At 39.4% G+C, this 15,953-nt stretch overlaps 1 protein-coding gene across 2 annotated transcripts in view; it reads left to right on the top strand.

Annotated features, from left to right (window-relative positions):
- The first annotated feature begins 3,371 nt into the window (after nucleotides 1-3,371).
- The window catches only part of fbxl17 (F-box and leucine-rich repeat protein 17), a 965,787-nt gene continuing 953,205 nt past the window's right edge, over nucleotides 3,372-15,953 (top strand). The window contains exons 1-2 of one of the 2 annotated variants that reach the window (XM_051929669.1): nucleotides 3,372-3,585; nucleotides 11,792-12,452. In XM_051929669.1, coding sequence (XP_051785629.1) covers nucleotides 11,802-12,452 — 651 coding nt within the window. In that variant the 5' untranslated portion in view covers nucleotides 3,372-3,585; nucleotides 11,792-11,801. Of the gene's footprint in view, nucleotides 3,603-11,791; nucleotides 12,453-15,953 lie in introns of both variants that reach the window. The other variant, XM_051929670.1, reaches the window with a different exon arrangement.

Genomic DNA, 15,953 nt, shown 5'->3' with positions numbered 1-15,953 from the left:
GAGGGATCGGTGTAGCATATAGATGATGGCATCCTCCGCTCCCACCTTCTCCTGATATGCAAACTGCAGAGGGTCAAGGACGTGTTGAACCTGTGGCCTAAGGTGGTGAAGCAGCAGCCTCTCCATGGTCTTCACATGTGATGTCAGAGCAACAGGCCGAAAGTCATTCAGCTCACTAGGACGTGATACCTTTGGGACTGGGATGATACAAGATGTTTTCCAAAGCCTCGGGACTCTCCCCTGTTCCAGGCTCAGGTTGAAGATGCGCTGTAGAGGACCCCCCAGCTCCGATGCACAGACCTTCAGCAGTCGTGGCGATACTCCATTTGGACCCGCTGCTTTGCTGGCACGAAGTCTCCTCAGCTCTCTGCTCACTTGCGCTGTTATAATTATGGGTGGGGATGTCTCTCCTATGCTGGTATCAGCAGAAGGATGTGTGGAGGGTGCAGTACTCCGAGGTGAGAGTGAGAGTGTGTTAGGGTGGTCAAACCTGTTAAAGAAGTTGTTCATTTGGTTTGCTCTCTTCACGTCTCTCTCGATGGTGGTACCCCGCTTCGAGCTGCAGCCAGTGATGATCTTCATCCCATCCCACACTTCCTTCATGCTGTTATTCTGCAACTGCTGCTCCAGCTTTCTCCTGTACTGCTCCTTCGCCGCCCTGAGCTGGACTCGGAGTTCCTTCTGCACGCGCTTGAGCTCATGCTGATCACTGTCTTTAAAAGCCCTTTTCTTCTGGTTCAAAAGGTCCTTGATGTCACTTGTAATCCATGGCTTGTTGTTAGCATAGCAGCGTACAGTTCTTACTGGAACTACAATGTCCATACAGACGTTGATGTAGTCAGTAGTGCAGTCAACAACTTCATCAATGTTCTCACTATGAGATCCCTGCAGGATATCCCAGTCTGTAGTTCCAAAACATTCTCTCAGAGTATTCTCAGCCTCCGGGGTCCACTTCCTGAATGACAGTAAATCAATAGTCTTATTTCCCCGGGTGTTACAGTCCACATACTGGGAGAATGCAGGTAATGTTTTGTCCAGCGTCACATGGTTAAAGTCCCCAGCGATTAGCACAAGCGTGTTATGGGGTGTTGTGTGTAGAATTCTGCGGAAAAAAATGAATTTAATCCATTTTGGAATAAGGCTGTAACTTAACAAATTGTGGAAAAAGTGATGCGCTGTGAATACTTTCTGGATGCATTGTATATACTTTAGCTTCTATGCCTTTACTCCTCCTCATGTGCTCATACTCACACTTCCTCTTTTGATCATGGTACCAAAGCCAAACTGAACAATCAGTCAGTGAGTCCAAGTCTCCGACTTAAAGTTTCTTTTCGCTGTTTCATTATTTCACCTAGTAATAATTTCTGTTTTTTGCGCTAACGCAATCTTTTTGTACTTCCATTATCTCTAAACTGCTCTGCATGTGTACCGCACCAACATTTTTTAATTCTTTACGATGTTCTACTTTGTCATCTACTTTGTCTTTTATTTCCGGCCCTGGGAGTGGTTAAATCTCTTGGCACAAAGACTCGTCATGTGGGACGTGTAATTGTCTCTCCGAGAAAATCATGTCTTGTCTCCTTCCAATATTTTTTTTTTATAATAGAGAGATAGATTATTAATGTACTAGAATTTTGTGTAATCTTTAACACTAAACTCTGGGATATCATGGATCCAGCACCAGGGTTCAAATTCCACACCCGATGTTCTGCTATTTATTGCATGGCACATGGAAGTCTAGGATTATTTAACCACATTGGAGGTGATTGAAGTGGTTCCCCACTCTTTACATTGATAGAGAAAAGATAGAAAAGTGTTATTATTTTCTAGAATTTGTTTATTATTAGTTATTATTTAACTGATGGCCAATGCCTCTACTTCTTGAAGAGGCTGAAACAGGCTAATCTGTGCCCCTTTATTCTGACCTCCATTTACAGGTGTGTGGTACAGAGCATCCTTGCCTCCCGTATTATAGTGTGGTACAGCAGTTGCTCAGACACAGGAGAGCACTGGAGGGGGTGGTTAAGTCTACTCAGCGGATCATTGGCAGTGGCCTACCCTCTACTGAGGACATTCACTCCAGCTTCTATAAAGCCTCTTCCATTATGGAAGATGTCACTCATCCTGGACATGGACTGTTTGCCCCACTCCAGTCAGGCAGGAGATTGTGCAGCTTATGGGATTGCACTTCCAGGTTAAGGAACAGTTTCTTCTTGAATGCTATTAGACTAATGAATAAAACATCACTAAGTCTGACTGTACATTCTGTGTGACTTATACTACACTTGAACTAAACTTATCATGAACTAAACTATCTGCTGCTACCTTTTTTTACTTGTTGCTAATTACAGGGCACACTGCAAAAAATGTTTTTTAGCTATAGTTGTCTTCCTTTATGTATTAATGTTATTTTGTTCTATGTTATCTGTGATACCTTTATCAAGAAGTTTTATCAAGAATACTTTTATTATGAAGTTTTTATGGGGTTATCGAGTGCACTATTTAATTACCGGGACCTGAATACTGAATTTAGTTTCTGCATATGGATGTTGGAATGACAATAAAAGATCATTGATCCTTAATGCAAGGCTATTTACAACATGTGAGATGCAGTTGGTTGCAGTTCATTTGTTTTTCCAAGTGCAGCACAGATAAGTCATGTGACTTGCTCATGGTCACACAGTATCAGTAGCAAGATTTAAACCTACTAACTCTATATAAAATATTATATTATTAGGATTATTTGATGGATGGAAAAATGTGAGAGACACAGACTGTTCTTTCCCTCAACATCTCTTAAGACTCCGTGGTTGGGTTAATTGGCCATTCTAACTTGGCTTTGTAGGAGGGTGCGCAATGACAATGTACAGTGGACAGCGGCGTTTTTTTCCAGGACAGCTTCCTTGCGCACATTCGAAATGGATAGAGAAAGTTTTGGAATATTTTACTACCAAAACATTATACAAAAGAACTAATCAATAATTTTGCTACTTTTTGTAAAATACTATCTCACTTTCTTCCTGTTCGCTGAATATTTTTAACTCATTATGTCACATTAGGTTATCCGAGCACATGTTACTTCTGTTAACTTTTGTACAGACGCGACTACACAGATATAATTTGGGAAGCACAACTAAATAATAATACAATATAAGTAAACATTGATATAACATGAATTAGCCGAGAATTCCTGAAGTCCCCGCTTACTACGATGCCGAACCTTGTTGCTATGACAGAGGCAGGTTAAATGCCGAATGCACACTTTCAGCTCGCGGAATCATCACGTTGATGGACACACGAATCAAGCAATGAAAAAGCAGAATAGACGGACTCTCCGCTCGATGGGCTCAAGATGTAGACAATCACTGGTAAAACCATGGGCGGGACTTCCGGTCCATTTCTTATTCCGGAACACTAGCTGCGCACCTTGAACAACATAATGTGGATATTATGACTTAAACGAGTGCAGTTCTCAATGGTGCTTATAGAATACCTTTTGAAACTTGCAGACGTGTTGACCTTTTTTTAGACGTGGATTATGAGAGCGGGCCGCTGCCGGGTGGAGTTCAGGACTGGCGTGAACTGGTGAGCAAACCCCGCCTGTAAGTGAAGCTTGAACACTTTGTAGCAAGCTAACAGAGCTACGGGAAAGTTGAGCTCTTGTTGCTTAGCACTTCACGTCTTTTTATGTAGGTCTGCTTTACATGAGTTGATCCCATTCTGCAAGACTAATGGTCAACAGGGTTGCAGCATCCCTTTAACAAGTGTGGTGCAGGGAGGTAATGCCTAACTTCTGAGTATTACAGACTTGAGGCCCGGTCCAAAAACATCTTTAATACGTGCAAACCTAACTGACTATATTGCATGCTCCTGTAGGTCTTGCTCCGTATTTTTGTCCATTCAAGAATTGCCTCGCGATCCTTATATGGCTGATTAAAGACACAAATGTCCGCTGGATTAGGGTCTGCGTTTCTTGGCAACTCCAGCCTGTCTTTAACCTACCTGCTGCAGGTCCAAGTACCCAACTGCATCCCTGGGACTTCACCGCTGTTTTGCTACTGAAAAGAGCCTTAGAATTTGGCTAACTTCCTACTGGCGCCCCCCTCTGATAACCACAGAAGCTGTGTCTCTTCTCTGTTGTCCTACAGTTTGTTACAATCAGGTCCCTTTTTCCCTTGATTTCCTCCTCGGGCTATTTGGAATTCGATCTATCAAGATATTCGCACTAGCGTTACGATTTCAGCTGTAGAATACCACACATGCATTTCCTTAACCATTTAGCCTTGGACAGTTGATGATGATAATGATTCAATTTTAATCAGAGAGAGAGAGAACCAAGCAATTGGGTTGGCTGTGGATAATATTTCTTTAGCAGCTGAAGAATTACATTTCTCCCTAGTTGTTTAGTATTGCAAATGAAAGTTTAGGCGGATTAACTTCTATGTTTAGAAAAGAAGCATTTTTTTGCCCTCAGACTTTTTAAAAATTATTCATTCAGTCTTTAATTTTCAATGTGTAATGATGATGGCCATTACAGCTGAGAGTTGTAGGAAGCAACTCTGGAAGATATGCAAGTCTGTCATAAAGTACACTCACTCACACCATACCTGCTAGAGATTTTATTAACATTATTTTCATTGTTTATTATCAATTATTTTAAAATTGAATGTCTTTAGAATGTGGGATTGAACTGAAAAAAAAGTAATTAAAGCAAGTAATACTAAAAACGAGTAAGTAATGATCTCCTTATGAAAGTATAACACAAAAGCTAGTTATAATAATGTAGACCTTTTCTAACCTGCTCAAAGTGCTCTACATAGACTGCGTGGATCCACATTAACCATCATCATCACCACCACTACCACCACCAATGTGTAACATCTGAGCTAGTGTGCTCACCACACATTAGCTACTAGGTGGTAAAAGGGTAAGGGAGATAGTTATCTAGTATAGGACAGAGGATAATTAGGGGGCCAGAATAGATAAGGCTAAGGTGGGGAAAATTAACCAGCACATCAGGGAAACACCCTACTCTTTTCAAAAGATGTCAAGGGATCTTTTTTTTGACCATAGGGAGCTAGGAGCTTGGTTTTACGTCTCATCCAAAGGATGGTGCCATTTTTAGGGATAGTGCACCAGTCACTGCACTGGGGAACTGGGATCCATATGCAGACCACAGGGTAAACATCCAGTGATGGCCTCACCAACACCTCTTTTAGCAGCAACCCAAGTACTGGCCAGGTACAAACATGGTTAGCTTCAGATGGGTTACCTATTCTGAAGTGCAGGTGGTATGGCTGCTGGATGTTAAAAAAACAAACAATATTATTAATTAATTTTTAAAAATTAAAAACAGTGTAACATAGTTTTTACGTAGCAACAAACACTGATAGACATATATGAAAATGTGATTTGTAGGTAAAGAGACCTCTCAGGCATACAGTCATTAGGGCAGGGCAAGTCAAGACCAAGTCTTTTTTTTTTTTTTTTTTTTTTTTTTTGGTCCAAGTGACTACTAGGTGTCTCAACCTTTATTAATTAGATTAAATGATCAGGTCAATGATTAAACTAAATGCAGGTAACTGGAGTTGTATTACTAATGCCCTGCCCAGGGTTGGTTCCTGCCTTGTGCCCAGTGTTGGCTGGGATTGGCTCCAGCAGACCCCCGTGACCCTGTGTTCGGATTCAGCGGGTTGGAAAATGGATGGATGGATATAATTATTGTGTTTAATGTAACAGTAGCATTTTTTTTTTTTTTTGGTCGCTCAGTGTTTTTTCAAACTGTGGCTGATATTGTGAACCTTGAGTTGTACAGTGCTACTGCATGAAGATAGTAGAATTGAATTTGTATTTATTTGAAATACAAGTATCTAGAAATAGTAGTATTCGGTCCTAAATATATATGTATGTGTGTGTGTGTGTGTATGTGTATGTGTATATATATATATATATATATATATATATATAAAATGTGTGTGTGTGTGTTGTTATAAACAACAGCTGAGTACCCGTAGTGATCAGCCTATTTTTTCTTTTAATGTAATTTGACAGGAAATTCAAATGTGTATGACACTGTCAGTTATATAACCTGTTTTATTAAAAAACGGAAAATGTCTTTTTTGAGTAATCTAATCCATGCATTTCTGGCATATGCACATTTCATTTTTACTGCTGTTCACTAGAGAATGTCATTTTTAATGTGGACACTTGTTCTTAAAATGCAGTAAAACAGAAGAAGCATTTGCCATAGTGACCAGAATATGCAAGTCAATCCTTTCACACCTGTGTCTCTTACACAGCTAAACTTATTTATTATGTTTATTCCTACATTTTTATGATTATTGCTGTTTTACTTGGGAGGTGGTTCTATCAAAACAAATGGTTGTTTTAGGTGCAAAAGTTTTATCCTTTGCCTATTACATTGATGTTTAATCAAAGTACTTTATACTTCTCTTAACTCACAATAATACATTTTGCAATGTAATGAAGTTCTAAATTATAAAGTTACAGTTTCTTGTATTGTATATGAACTGACCATATACTTTTTTTGTTTACAAGTGCTGTAGTTTACTATATCATTAATCCTTAAGAACTGTTAAAAAAAATAAGACAGAAAAGTACACAACACTTGTATTGACAGATGGTAGATGATGTTTCAGATGTTCCTACTGTGTGGAACTGCCTCAGCTCGTTGTAACCTTGCTATGAATTAATAGTAGGTTGTGAAAGGAGATGGACATTTCAGTAGTGTTTTGAGGTAAAATAAAAATTTGTGAATTTTGTTACATTTTTGTTAAACAGTTTGAAAAGCAACACACAGCCTTGTATTTTTCACTTGCTGTTATCTGCACTAATAGCTGATACATTGATGACTTTTATTTTTCACTAGCAAAATACCCGCGCTTCGCAGCGGAGAAGTAGTGTGTTAAAGAGGTTATGTAAACATATATATATACATATACATATATACAGTAATCCCTCGCTATATCGCGCTTCGCCTTTCGCGGCTTCACTCCATCGCGGATTTTATATGTAAGCATATTTAAATATATATCGCAGATTTTTTGCTGGTTCGCGGATTTCTGCGGACAATGGATATTTTAATTTCTGGTACATGCTTCCTCAGTTGGTTTGCCCAGTTGATTTCATACAAGGGACGCTATTGGCAGATGGCTGAGAAGCTATTCAACTTACTTTTCTCCGTCTCTCTCTTGCACTGACTTTCTTTGATCCTGACGTAGGGGGATTGAGCAGGGGGGCTGTTCGCAAACCTAGATGATACAGACGCTCGTCTAAAAATGCTGAAAGATTATCTTCACGTTGCTACCTTCTGTGCAAGCTGTTTCCTGAAGCGACATGCTGCACAGTGCTTCGCATACTTAAAAGCTCGAAGTGCACGTATTGATTTGTGCTTGTTTGTTTTTCTCTGGCTCTCTATCTCTCTCTCTCTCTCTCTCTCTGCTCCTGACGGAGGGGGTGTTTGCTTTTTTTCTCTATCTCTCTGACATCTGCTCCTGACTTGAAGAGGAAGATATGTTTGCATTCTTTTAATTGTGAGACGGAACTGTCATGTCTGTCTTGTCATGGAGCACAGTTTAAACTTTTGAAAAAGAGACAAATGTTTGTTTGCAGTGTTTGAATAACGTTCCTGTCTGTCTACAACCTCCTGTGTTTCTGGGCAAATCTGTGACCCAAGCATGACAATATAAAAATAACCATATAAACATATGGTTTCTACTTTGCGGATTTTCTTATTTCGCGGGTGGCTCTGGAACGCAACCCCCGCGATGGAGGAGGGATTACTGTACATATATATATATACATATCTACATATACACATATCCACATATACATATATATATACATACATATACACATCCACTTATACATATACAAATTTACATATGTACATATATATATATATATACATATGTACATATATATACATATAAATATATACATATATATATATATATATACATATGTACATATATATACATATAAATATATACATATATACATACATACATATGTACATATATATACATATAAATATATACATATATACATACATACATACACATATATATACATATGCACATATATATATATAAATATAGACATACATATATACATACATACACATATATATACATATGCACATATATACATACATACATACACATATATATATATATATATATATTCACGGCATTCGTAGTCTGAATCACAATCTGATTGTATGGGTGGTTACCTACCCTGGCAACGCTTTTGGTTGGTAACGTTTATGGTTGGCCAGCAAGTCAGCTAACATTTGCCACGGTGCCTTCAGTTGTGAGAAGCAGATCATAGAATGGTTGAAAATAGTTTACTGTCAAATAATGCAAAGAGTACGTGACACGTGTTTCGCCCTAATTCTTGGCTCATCAGGCGTACACACTCACTGCACTCCCTTACGGGAATTGAACCTTGGACGTCAGCGCTAGAGGCGAAGCCCCTAACATTGCGCCACGGCATGTGGTTCGTTTATTTGACAGCATGTAGATCGGGGTAATTACATTCACGGCATTCGTAGTCTGAATCACTATCTGATTGTATGGGTGGTTACCTACCAGGTAACGCTTGTGGTTGGCCAGCAAGTCAGCTAACATCCGCCACGGTGCCCTCATTTGTGAGAAGCAGATCATAGAATGGTTGAAAATAGTTTACTGTCAAATAATGCAAAGAGTACGCGACACGTGTTTCGCCCTAATTCTGGGCTCATCAGGCGTACACACTCACTGCATATAGCCAAATTCCCGTGCTTCGCAGCGGTGAAGTATTGCTTTTAAATTTTAATTAAGAAGAAAAGAAAACCTTTTTAAATTGAGGGAAAATATACCAACAACAATTTGTTAAGGATCTGTTTTTTTGTGAAGCTGCCTTTACACAGCCTGTCCGCTGTTTTATAAATGAACGCCATATAAGGCCGTCCTTTCTCCTTGCTTAGTGGTTCTGTATTGTTTTATTGTTCGTTTATTACGATTGTTATAGTTATTGTGGGGCGGCACGGTGGCGCAGTGGTAGCGCTGCTGCCTCGCAGTTAGGAGACCCGGGTTCACTTCTCGGGTCCTCCCTGCGCAGAGTTTGCATGTTCTCCCCGTGTCTGCGTGGGTTTCCTCCGGGCGCTCCGGTTTCCTCCCAGAGTCCAAAGACATGCAGGTTAGGTGGATTGGTGATTCTAAATTGGCCCTAGTGTGTGCTTGGTGTGTGGGTGTGTTTGTGTGTGTCCTGTGGTGGGTTGGCACCCTTCCCAGGATTGGTTCCCTGCCTTGTGCCCTGTGTTGGCTGGGATTGGCTCCAGCAGATCCCCATGACCCTGTGTTCGGATTCAGCGGGTTGGAAAATGGATGGATGGATGGATAGTTATTGTGTAGGTATTTGAGACTCACTCAGGTACCCATTTCCTTTATATAATCTGTGGATTCTCCGCTATTTTTTGTTCGTTTATTACGATTATAGTTATTTATTGATTCCCTTCTTTAGCTGACTGCCTGCTCATATAAGGCGCTCTGCTGTTTTTTTGTGAAGCAGTCTTTACACAGCTTCTCCGCTGTTTTATAAATGAACGCCATATAAGGCCATCCTTTTTCCTTGCTTCACCAAGGAAGCAGCCTTTTTATTTAATCCACGGGTTGTCCGCTGTTTTATTGTTCGTTTATTATGATTGTTATAGTTCTCTTTGTATACCACGTTGTCAGTTCAGCACTCCGGTTGTAATATGACCAAGTCGTGCAAGCTTACTGTTGAGAATGCAATGTATAGTTGTACAGGAGAAAAGCAATCTTGCCAAACTTAATTTAAACTTACGGTTTACACTGTGCTTTGTTTCCGCCTTAGCTGCACTTATGAATATGCTTGTATACGTCGCTCGCTTCTTATTGTTTCGCTGCCTTCTCAATTGTGTAATGAATGTTTTCTTCAGCGCTCTTTGGGGCTCTTCCTTGTTTTCTACATACTGCGTTCACAGTCAGTTCACGTGATTACGTGGGAGGCGTGATGACGCGATACGCAACTCCGCTTCCCACGGCCAGCGAGCTGCAGTCCATTACAGTATATGGACAAAAAAGAGGTTCCAGTTATGACCATTACGCTTTGAATTTCGAAATGAAACCTGCCTAACTTTTGTAAGTAAGCTGTAAGGAATGAGCCTGCCAAATTTCAGCCTTCCATCTACACGGGAAGTTGGAGAATTAGTGATGAGTCAGTCAGTCAGTCAGTGAGGGCTTTGCCTTTTATTAGTATAGATTAACAGACCAGAACACGACAACGTATTTTCTAAATCCATGGAAAAAATAAATTTTCAAACCAGTTCAGCCGTTACTCTGGCCTGCCTTTGAATTGTATTTTTGTGCATTTTATAAAGTAGGTTATGTTTTATGTTTTTCAAGTTATGTGTTCAATGAAAGATTCTACTTACTGTCAAGTTTTATAGATTTTTATAATCTGTATATTTTGAAATTTATAAAATAACAGCTGATTTGATAGGCGTAATCAATTTTGTGATCCTAGTATAAAGCTGGACAAAACCCAATATCCCTTGATAATAAAGTATGAGACTAAATAGGGAAGCGGTGGTTACAGATTTTCTGCCTGTTTATTTTGGTCAGGTTTAAGTCATGGCCGTCATTTTAATTGTGCAATTGAATACATAACAGAAGCTACTTCTCCACAGTGGCCTTGGAGTTTCATCTGTAAATGTTTCGTTAAATTGCTAATGTTTTTGTGACCAATTTGACTCCACTCTTTTCCATTATTAATAATGAATAATTGATAATTTTGTATTTTGCTGTTAAATTTAAATGTAATATTTTAAGAATATTGTATTCAGCAGGGGTCTCAAGCTCCTTGGAAGTTATGAACCTTCATTCCAGCCCAATTAGTAATTAGCAGTGTATACATATATTTTTAGGTAAACATTAGTTCATTAGATATTAAGTTTCAGTTCATTTTGATTCTTTTATTCTCAGCTCTATTGAGAGACATCAGTTACCCCTGTTTTCTTAACCAGTACAGTTAGCAAGGTGAACCACAGCAACTTGGTCCAATTTGTACATGTGTGTTCTCACAACAAGAACCTACTTCAATAACATATTTAGAAAGAAACACAATACTAAAAGTGAAGATCTGCTCTAGTTCATAAAACGTTGATACATTTCTCAGAAAGTGAAAAATCTGAAATATTACTAATTCTGATGATTCAGAATTAGAGCACTAGTTAGCCTTGGAACTGGGTAACAGCCTGAATTGGTTTTTGACTAAGAAATTGGTTGATGTGAAAGACCAATGTTCACACCTGTGATATACAGTAATGCTAATAATGAGTGCCTCTCCAAGCAGAGAATGTTAATGATTCTTTCTCATTTACCCTGCTGGAAAGTCAGAAAAATGTTTGTATTGTTTTCCTCTTAGAAAAGTATATATTTCTTGCACTACCTTTTAATCATCTGAAGGGAAGTAGCAGGTATATAAAGAAAAAAGATTGCAAGAGAGTCTGTCTTTGTGTTGTTCTGTCAAACAAGGTATTTTATCTGTTATTTTTCTTTAATTAACTGGTTAAAAAGTTGCTTCTAGTAAGTTGATTGCATCATTCATTGTTGGATTGTAGAAAATCATTAATTTCTTGAGCTTCTTCAAATTTATTACATTTATTACTATTTTAATTGTATTTTGAATATGTTTCATAATATTGTTGTTCTTTCTGTACATTTTTATTTTTCATAGTTAACTCTAGTGTCTTCATTTTGTACAGAGGCATCTATATGGGCCATCTTCTTTCGAAAAATGGTAATCGTGTGAAGAAGAGAAAACGAAAGCTGAGGAAGAACTGCTTCTTACATGGGCCCTGCATGTTATGTTTTATTGTCCACAACACCAGCAGCATAGACGAGGACTGTCTTGAGAGTGCTTCAAAACTTGCAGAGCGTTACGCTACCCTCAGCTCTCCGGAAGATTGTGCAAAGTTTCTCTTGTCTCCGAAGGAGCTAGCTATCTGGGAGGAACAAGGCAAAAGCTTGCTCTCAAGTGTTCCTGCCAAGTTAATTGGACCACAGCTTTTCCGGACTGTCTCGAGTGAATACTCCGAGATGGTCTGCAAACGCAAGTGCACAGGTGTGCAGAAATGCACTCCTTGTAAACAGCCGCGTTGCACTTTCCAGGAGGTGACAGAGGGCAGTATTGCTGGTGATCCGGAGCCACAGTGCCGCATTCATCTATGTCCTTTACCTTCTTCATCCTCTGAATGTTCCAGTATTGGGCTGCAGGTAGATTTGGGTGAGGGCCCTGAATCTGCCCAGAGTCAGAGCTCTTCTTTGATTAGTGAAATTGTCTCTCAGGAGAACAGGCGAGAACTTAAAGTATGTGAAACTGACCCTCCAAATATAAATCAGCTTCCTTCTTCCATTCTGTTAAAGGTTAGTAAGACTTTAATTTTTACAGTTTTGTCTTAAATGTATATATTCATTAATGTTACTTAGCAAACAATATAAACTTGATTTTAAAAAATAAAACTAAACGGGAGAATAACAGTTACATTGTACAGAGTACAGGGAAATTCTTACTTGCATGTCTGACCAACTCTACCCTGTTGCTTGTACAGTACTCAATAGGCGGACTCCGGTCCGCATCCGGACCCAAATACGGTTAAATCTGGACCGACGCCAAAACAAACATGCAAATGTAATCATAATCCAAATGAGTTCTCAATGAAGTGTGCAATTGTGATTCCGCGCGATATATCTTTGAGGTTTCTACTTGGTTTGGTTGCTTCATCTATGTCCAATCACACCAGTTGTAACAGTATCGTTCCCACTACTCCCCGCCTCCCCCCCCCCCCAATACTCGCTCGCTCATTCACTGCAGCCAGATTTATGTACCGGTCACGTGCTCTGGGTCAGGCCGGCGAACAGGCAGTCTCATCACTCGCAGGCAGTGCAAATTTCGATAACTGAATTTTTTTTTTGCTGACTGAAAGTGAAGATGGCTGGCTCAAGACAGTACATTGATAAGAAAAGAAAAGTTGATTTTGAAAACCGCGAATTTAAGAGTGAGTGGACAGAAAAATATGCGTTCGTGCTCCCCGTGGGAAGCAGAAAACCAATGTGTTTAATCTGCAACGAGACGGTAGCAATAATCAAAAGTGGTAATGTGAAACGCCATTATGAAACCAAGCATGCACATTTCGAACAAAATTACCCTCAGAACTCAGAGGTAAGGACCATAAAAATAAACCAGCTGAAATCATCATATGAAGCTACAAGCAGTGTAATAGTTAGATCAGCCACACAACAGGAGCGGGCAACAGAAGCCTCACTTAGAGTAGCATGGGTCCTGGGAAAAAACAAGAAACCCTTCTCTGATGCTGAAGTAGTCAAAGAGTGTATGAGTGAAGTGGTGACTGCTCTGTTTGAAGGGACTCAAAAGGATGAAATAATCCAGAAAATAAACCAAATACCCTGTTCTGATTCCACTGCTGCAAGACGAGCTGAAATACTCGCTGATGATTTGCTTGAACAACTTAGTTCTGCTATAAAAAAAGCCAAATTCATTTCATTGGCTGTGGATGAATCCACAGATATCACGGACAATGCACAACTCATGGTCTTTGTCAGATTTTTTGATGAAGAAAAGGGAGAATTTCATGAAGATGTTTTGGGTCTCACAAACCTCCATGGACACACAAGGGGGGATGATATCTATGAAGCAGTGACACAGATGCTTAGAGACAGAGCGATAGACCTGAAGCATGTTGTTTCCATTGCTACTGATGGCGCACCATGTATGATTGGGAAAGAGAGGGGATTAATGTCACGCTTGAGAACTCACCACCCTGACCTCATGGCATACCACTGCATAATTCACCAGATGGTTTTGTGTGCCAGCCTTGGAGAAAGGTACTCAGAAGTCATGACAACAGTCATGAAACTAGTCAATTATCTGAGAGCATCCTCTGCTTTGCAACATCGTTTATTGCGCTCATTTCTAATAGAGGTGAATGCAACATTTGATGATTTGCTCCTTCACAACAATGTCCGGTGGCTTAGTAAAGGCAAGGTACTGGAGCGTTTTTGGGCACTGCGGAAAGAGCTGGAGACATTTCTGTTGGATCAGAAGAGTGCAAAAGCCAAACCGTTTGTGGATTTCATGAAGAATGACGAGAAATGGAAATTGTTGCTTTTCTAACGGACATTACTTCCCATCTTAATGACCTTAATATGAAGCTCCAAGGCAAAAACAGCACAGTGTGTGACCTCATGTTAGCTGTCCGTGCTTTCCAGAGGAAGCTGGAGGTGTTCAAATGTGACTTACAGCAGGACCTGCTTCACTTCCCAAGACTTTTGGATCAGACTGCAGGAAAACATCACCATCACAATTATGCTGAATTCCTGGACAAGCTGATTAAAAATTTCCAAACTCGCTTTGAAGATTTCCCTTTGGGAAAACAAGTCTTGCTGTGCATCGAAAATCCATTTCTTGTCAAAAATATTGCAGAATTCTCAAATGAAGCCACAAAAGTCTTCCAATGGGCCAGTGCTGCTTCTCTGCAAACAGAGTTAATTGAGCTACAAGAAAACCTAGCACTGCAGGAATCTCACTGTGACCTTGTCACCTTCTGGACAAAGATGGTTACTGCGGCAGGTGTTCCTCTCCTGCAGAAGATGGCCCTTCAAATTCTTACGTTTCCCTCAACGTACTGCTGTGAATCTGCCTTTTCCACTATGAACATGGTGAAAAACACATACCGCAACACCCTCACCAATGAACATTTACATCAGTGCCTCCGCCTTGCCCTCACACCTTTTATGCCCAAGTTCAAACAACTGGTGGCACAAAGAAGGTGTCACCTTTCACACTAAAAGGCCTACCATGTCATTTTTTTGTGTATAGTTCTAAAGTTTGGGGATTGCCTTTTTTTGGAGTTCTCTATTTGGAATTTGACCGTCACTTTTCCGGACCTCAGACTGAATGGAAATTTAGTAAGTGGACCTTTCAAATTTATATTTGAGTGGCCCTGTCAGTTATATAATAAATATAATAAATGATACATGTATGTTGTCAATTACTTATACAGAACCTTTGTATTTTTCCTTTTTGTTGTACAAGTGTTTATGAATGACTCCTATGGAGTAATTTAATATGCAGAGTTGAGAAATGGCCTAGATGTACCATCTTGTACTATATCTGTACTCGCAGGAAGTTTTGTTGACAGTACGTTTAGATAGAAAATATATTGTGGAGGTTATGCTGCATATCTACCAAACAATGATTGTTTGGCCCTGAATTCTGTCTGCTGACATAAGAGAGCCAAACAACCTGTTTTTGGCTGCTGAAAGCAGTTTAACACAGGTAAACTTGACACAAACAGAGGTAATGATGATGACTGAATTTTAATTCATGCATTAGGTATGATGAGCCTTGAATGTGCCTTTACTGTTAATACTGACTTAGCATTACTGCTGGTTGCATTAGGTTTCATTTTGAAATCTGATTTTTAGGAGCAGTATCTGTGACATAATACAGTATGTCCTATTGTTTATTATATTACAGTAGATATAGTTAGGTTTGCTTTTTATATAGACTACACAATAAATACTTTAAATGGTGAGAAAAATGGTTGATTCACTCACAGATATCCATGGAATAATGACATAGACTCTGTACACAAGTGTTCTTTCTACATGCGCTTCTATAGGAGCTTTGTGTACGTTCATTCAGCTGTACTGTAAATTCCACTCTAACTGGCATTAGCTGATATGAAGATGCTTATTTGGTATGTAAATTAAGCACTATGTTTCAGTCAATTTATTTTTAATTACAGCAGTTGTATGCTTCCACTTGTCCCAAAGTCTTTTATGTAAGTCTCTTACAGTATTAAATTGTATAGACTACAGTAAAACTGAGGTAATAATGTTAAG

This window comes from Erpetoichthys calabaricus, chromosome 7 (genome assembly GCF_900747795.2).
Source record: "Erpetoichthys calabaricus chromosome 7, fErpCal1.3, whole genome shotgun sequence".
Taxonomy (NCBI): Eukaryota; Metazoa; Chordata; class Cladistia; order Polypteriformes; family Polypteridae; genus Erpetoichthys; species Erpetoichthys calabaricus.
This window is presented reverse-complemented; position numbering and strand designations above follow the sequence as displayed.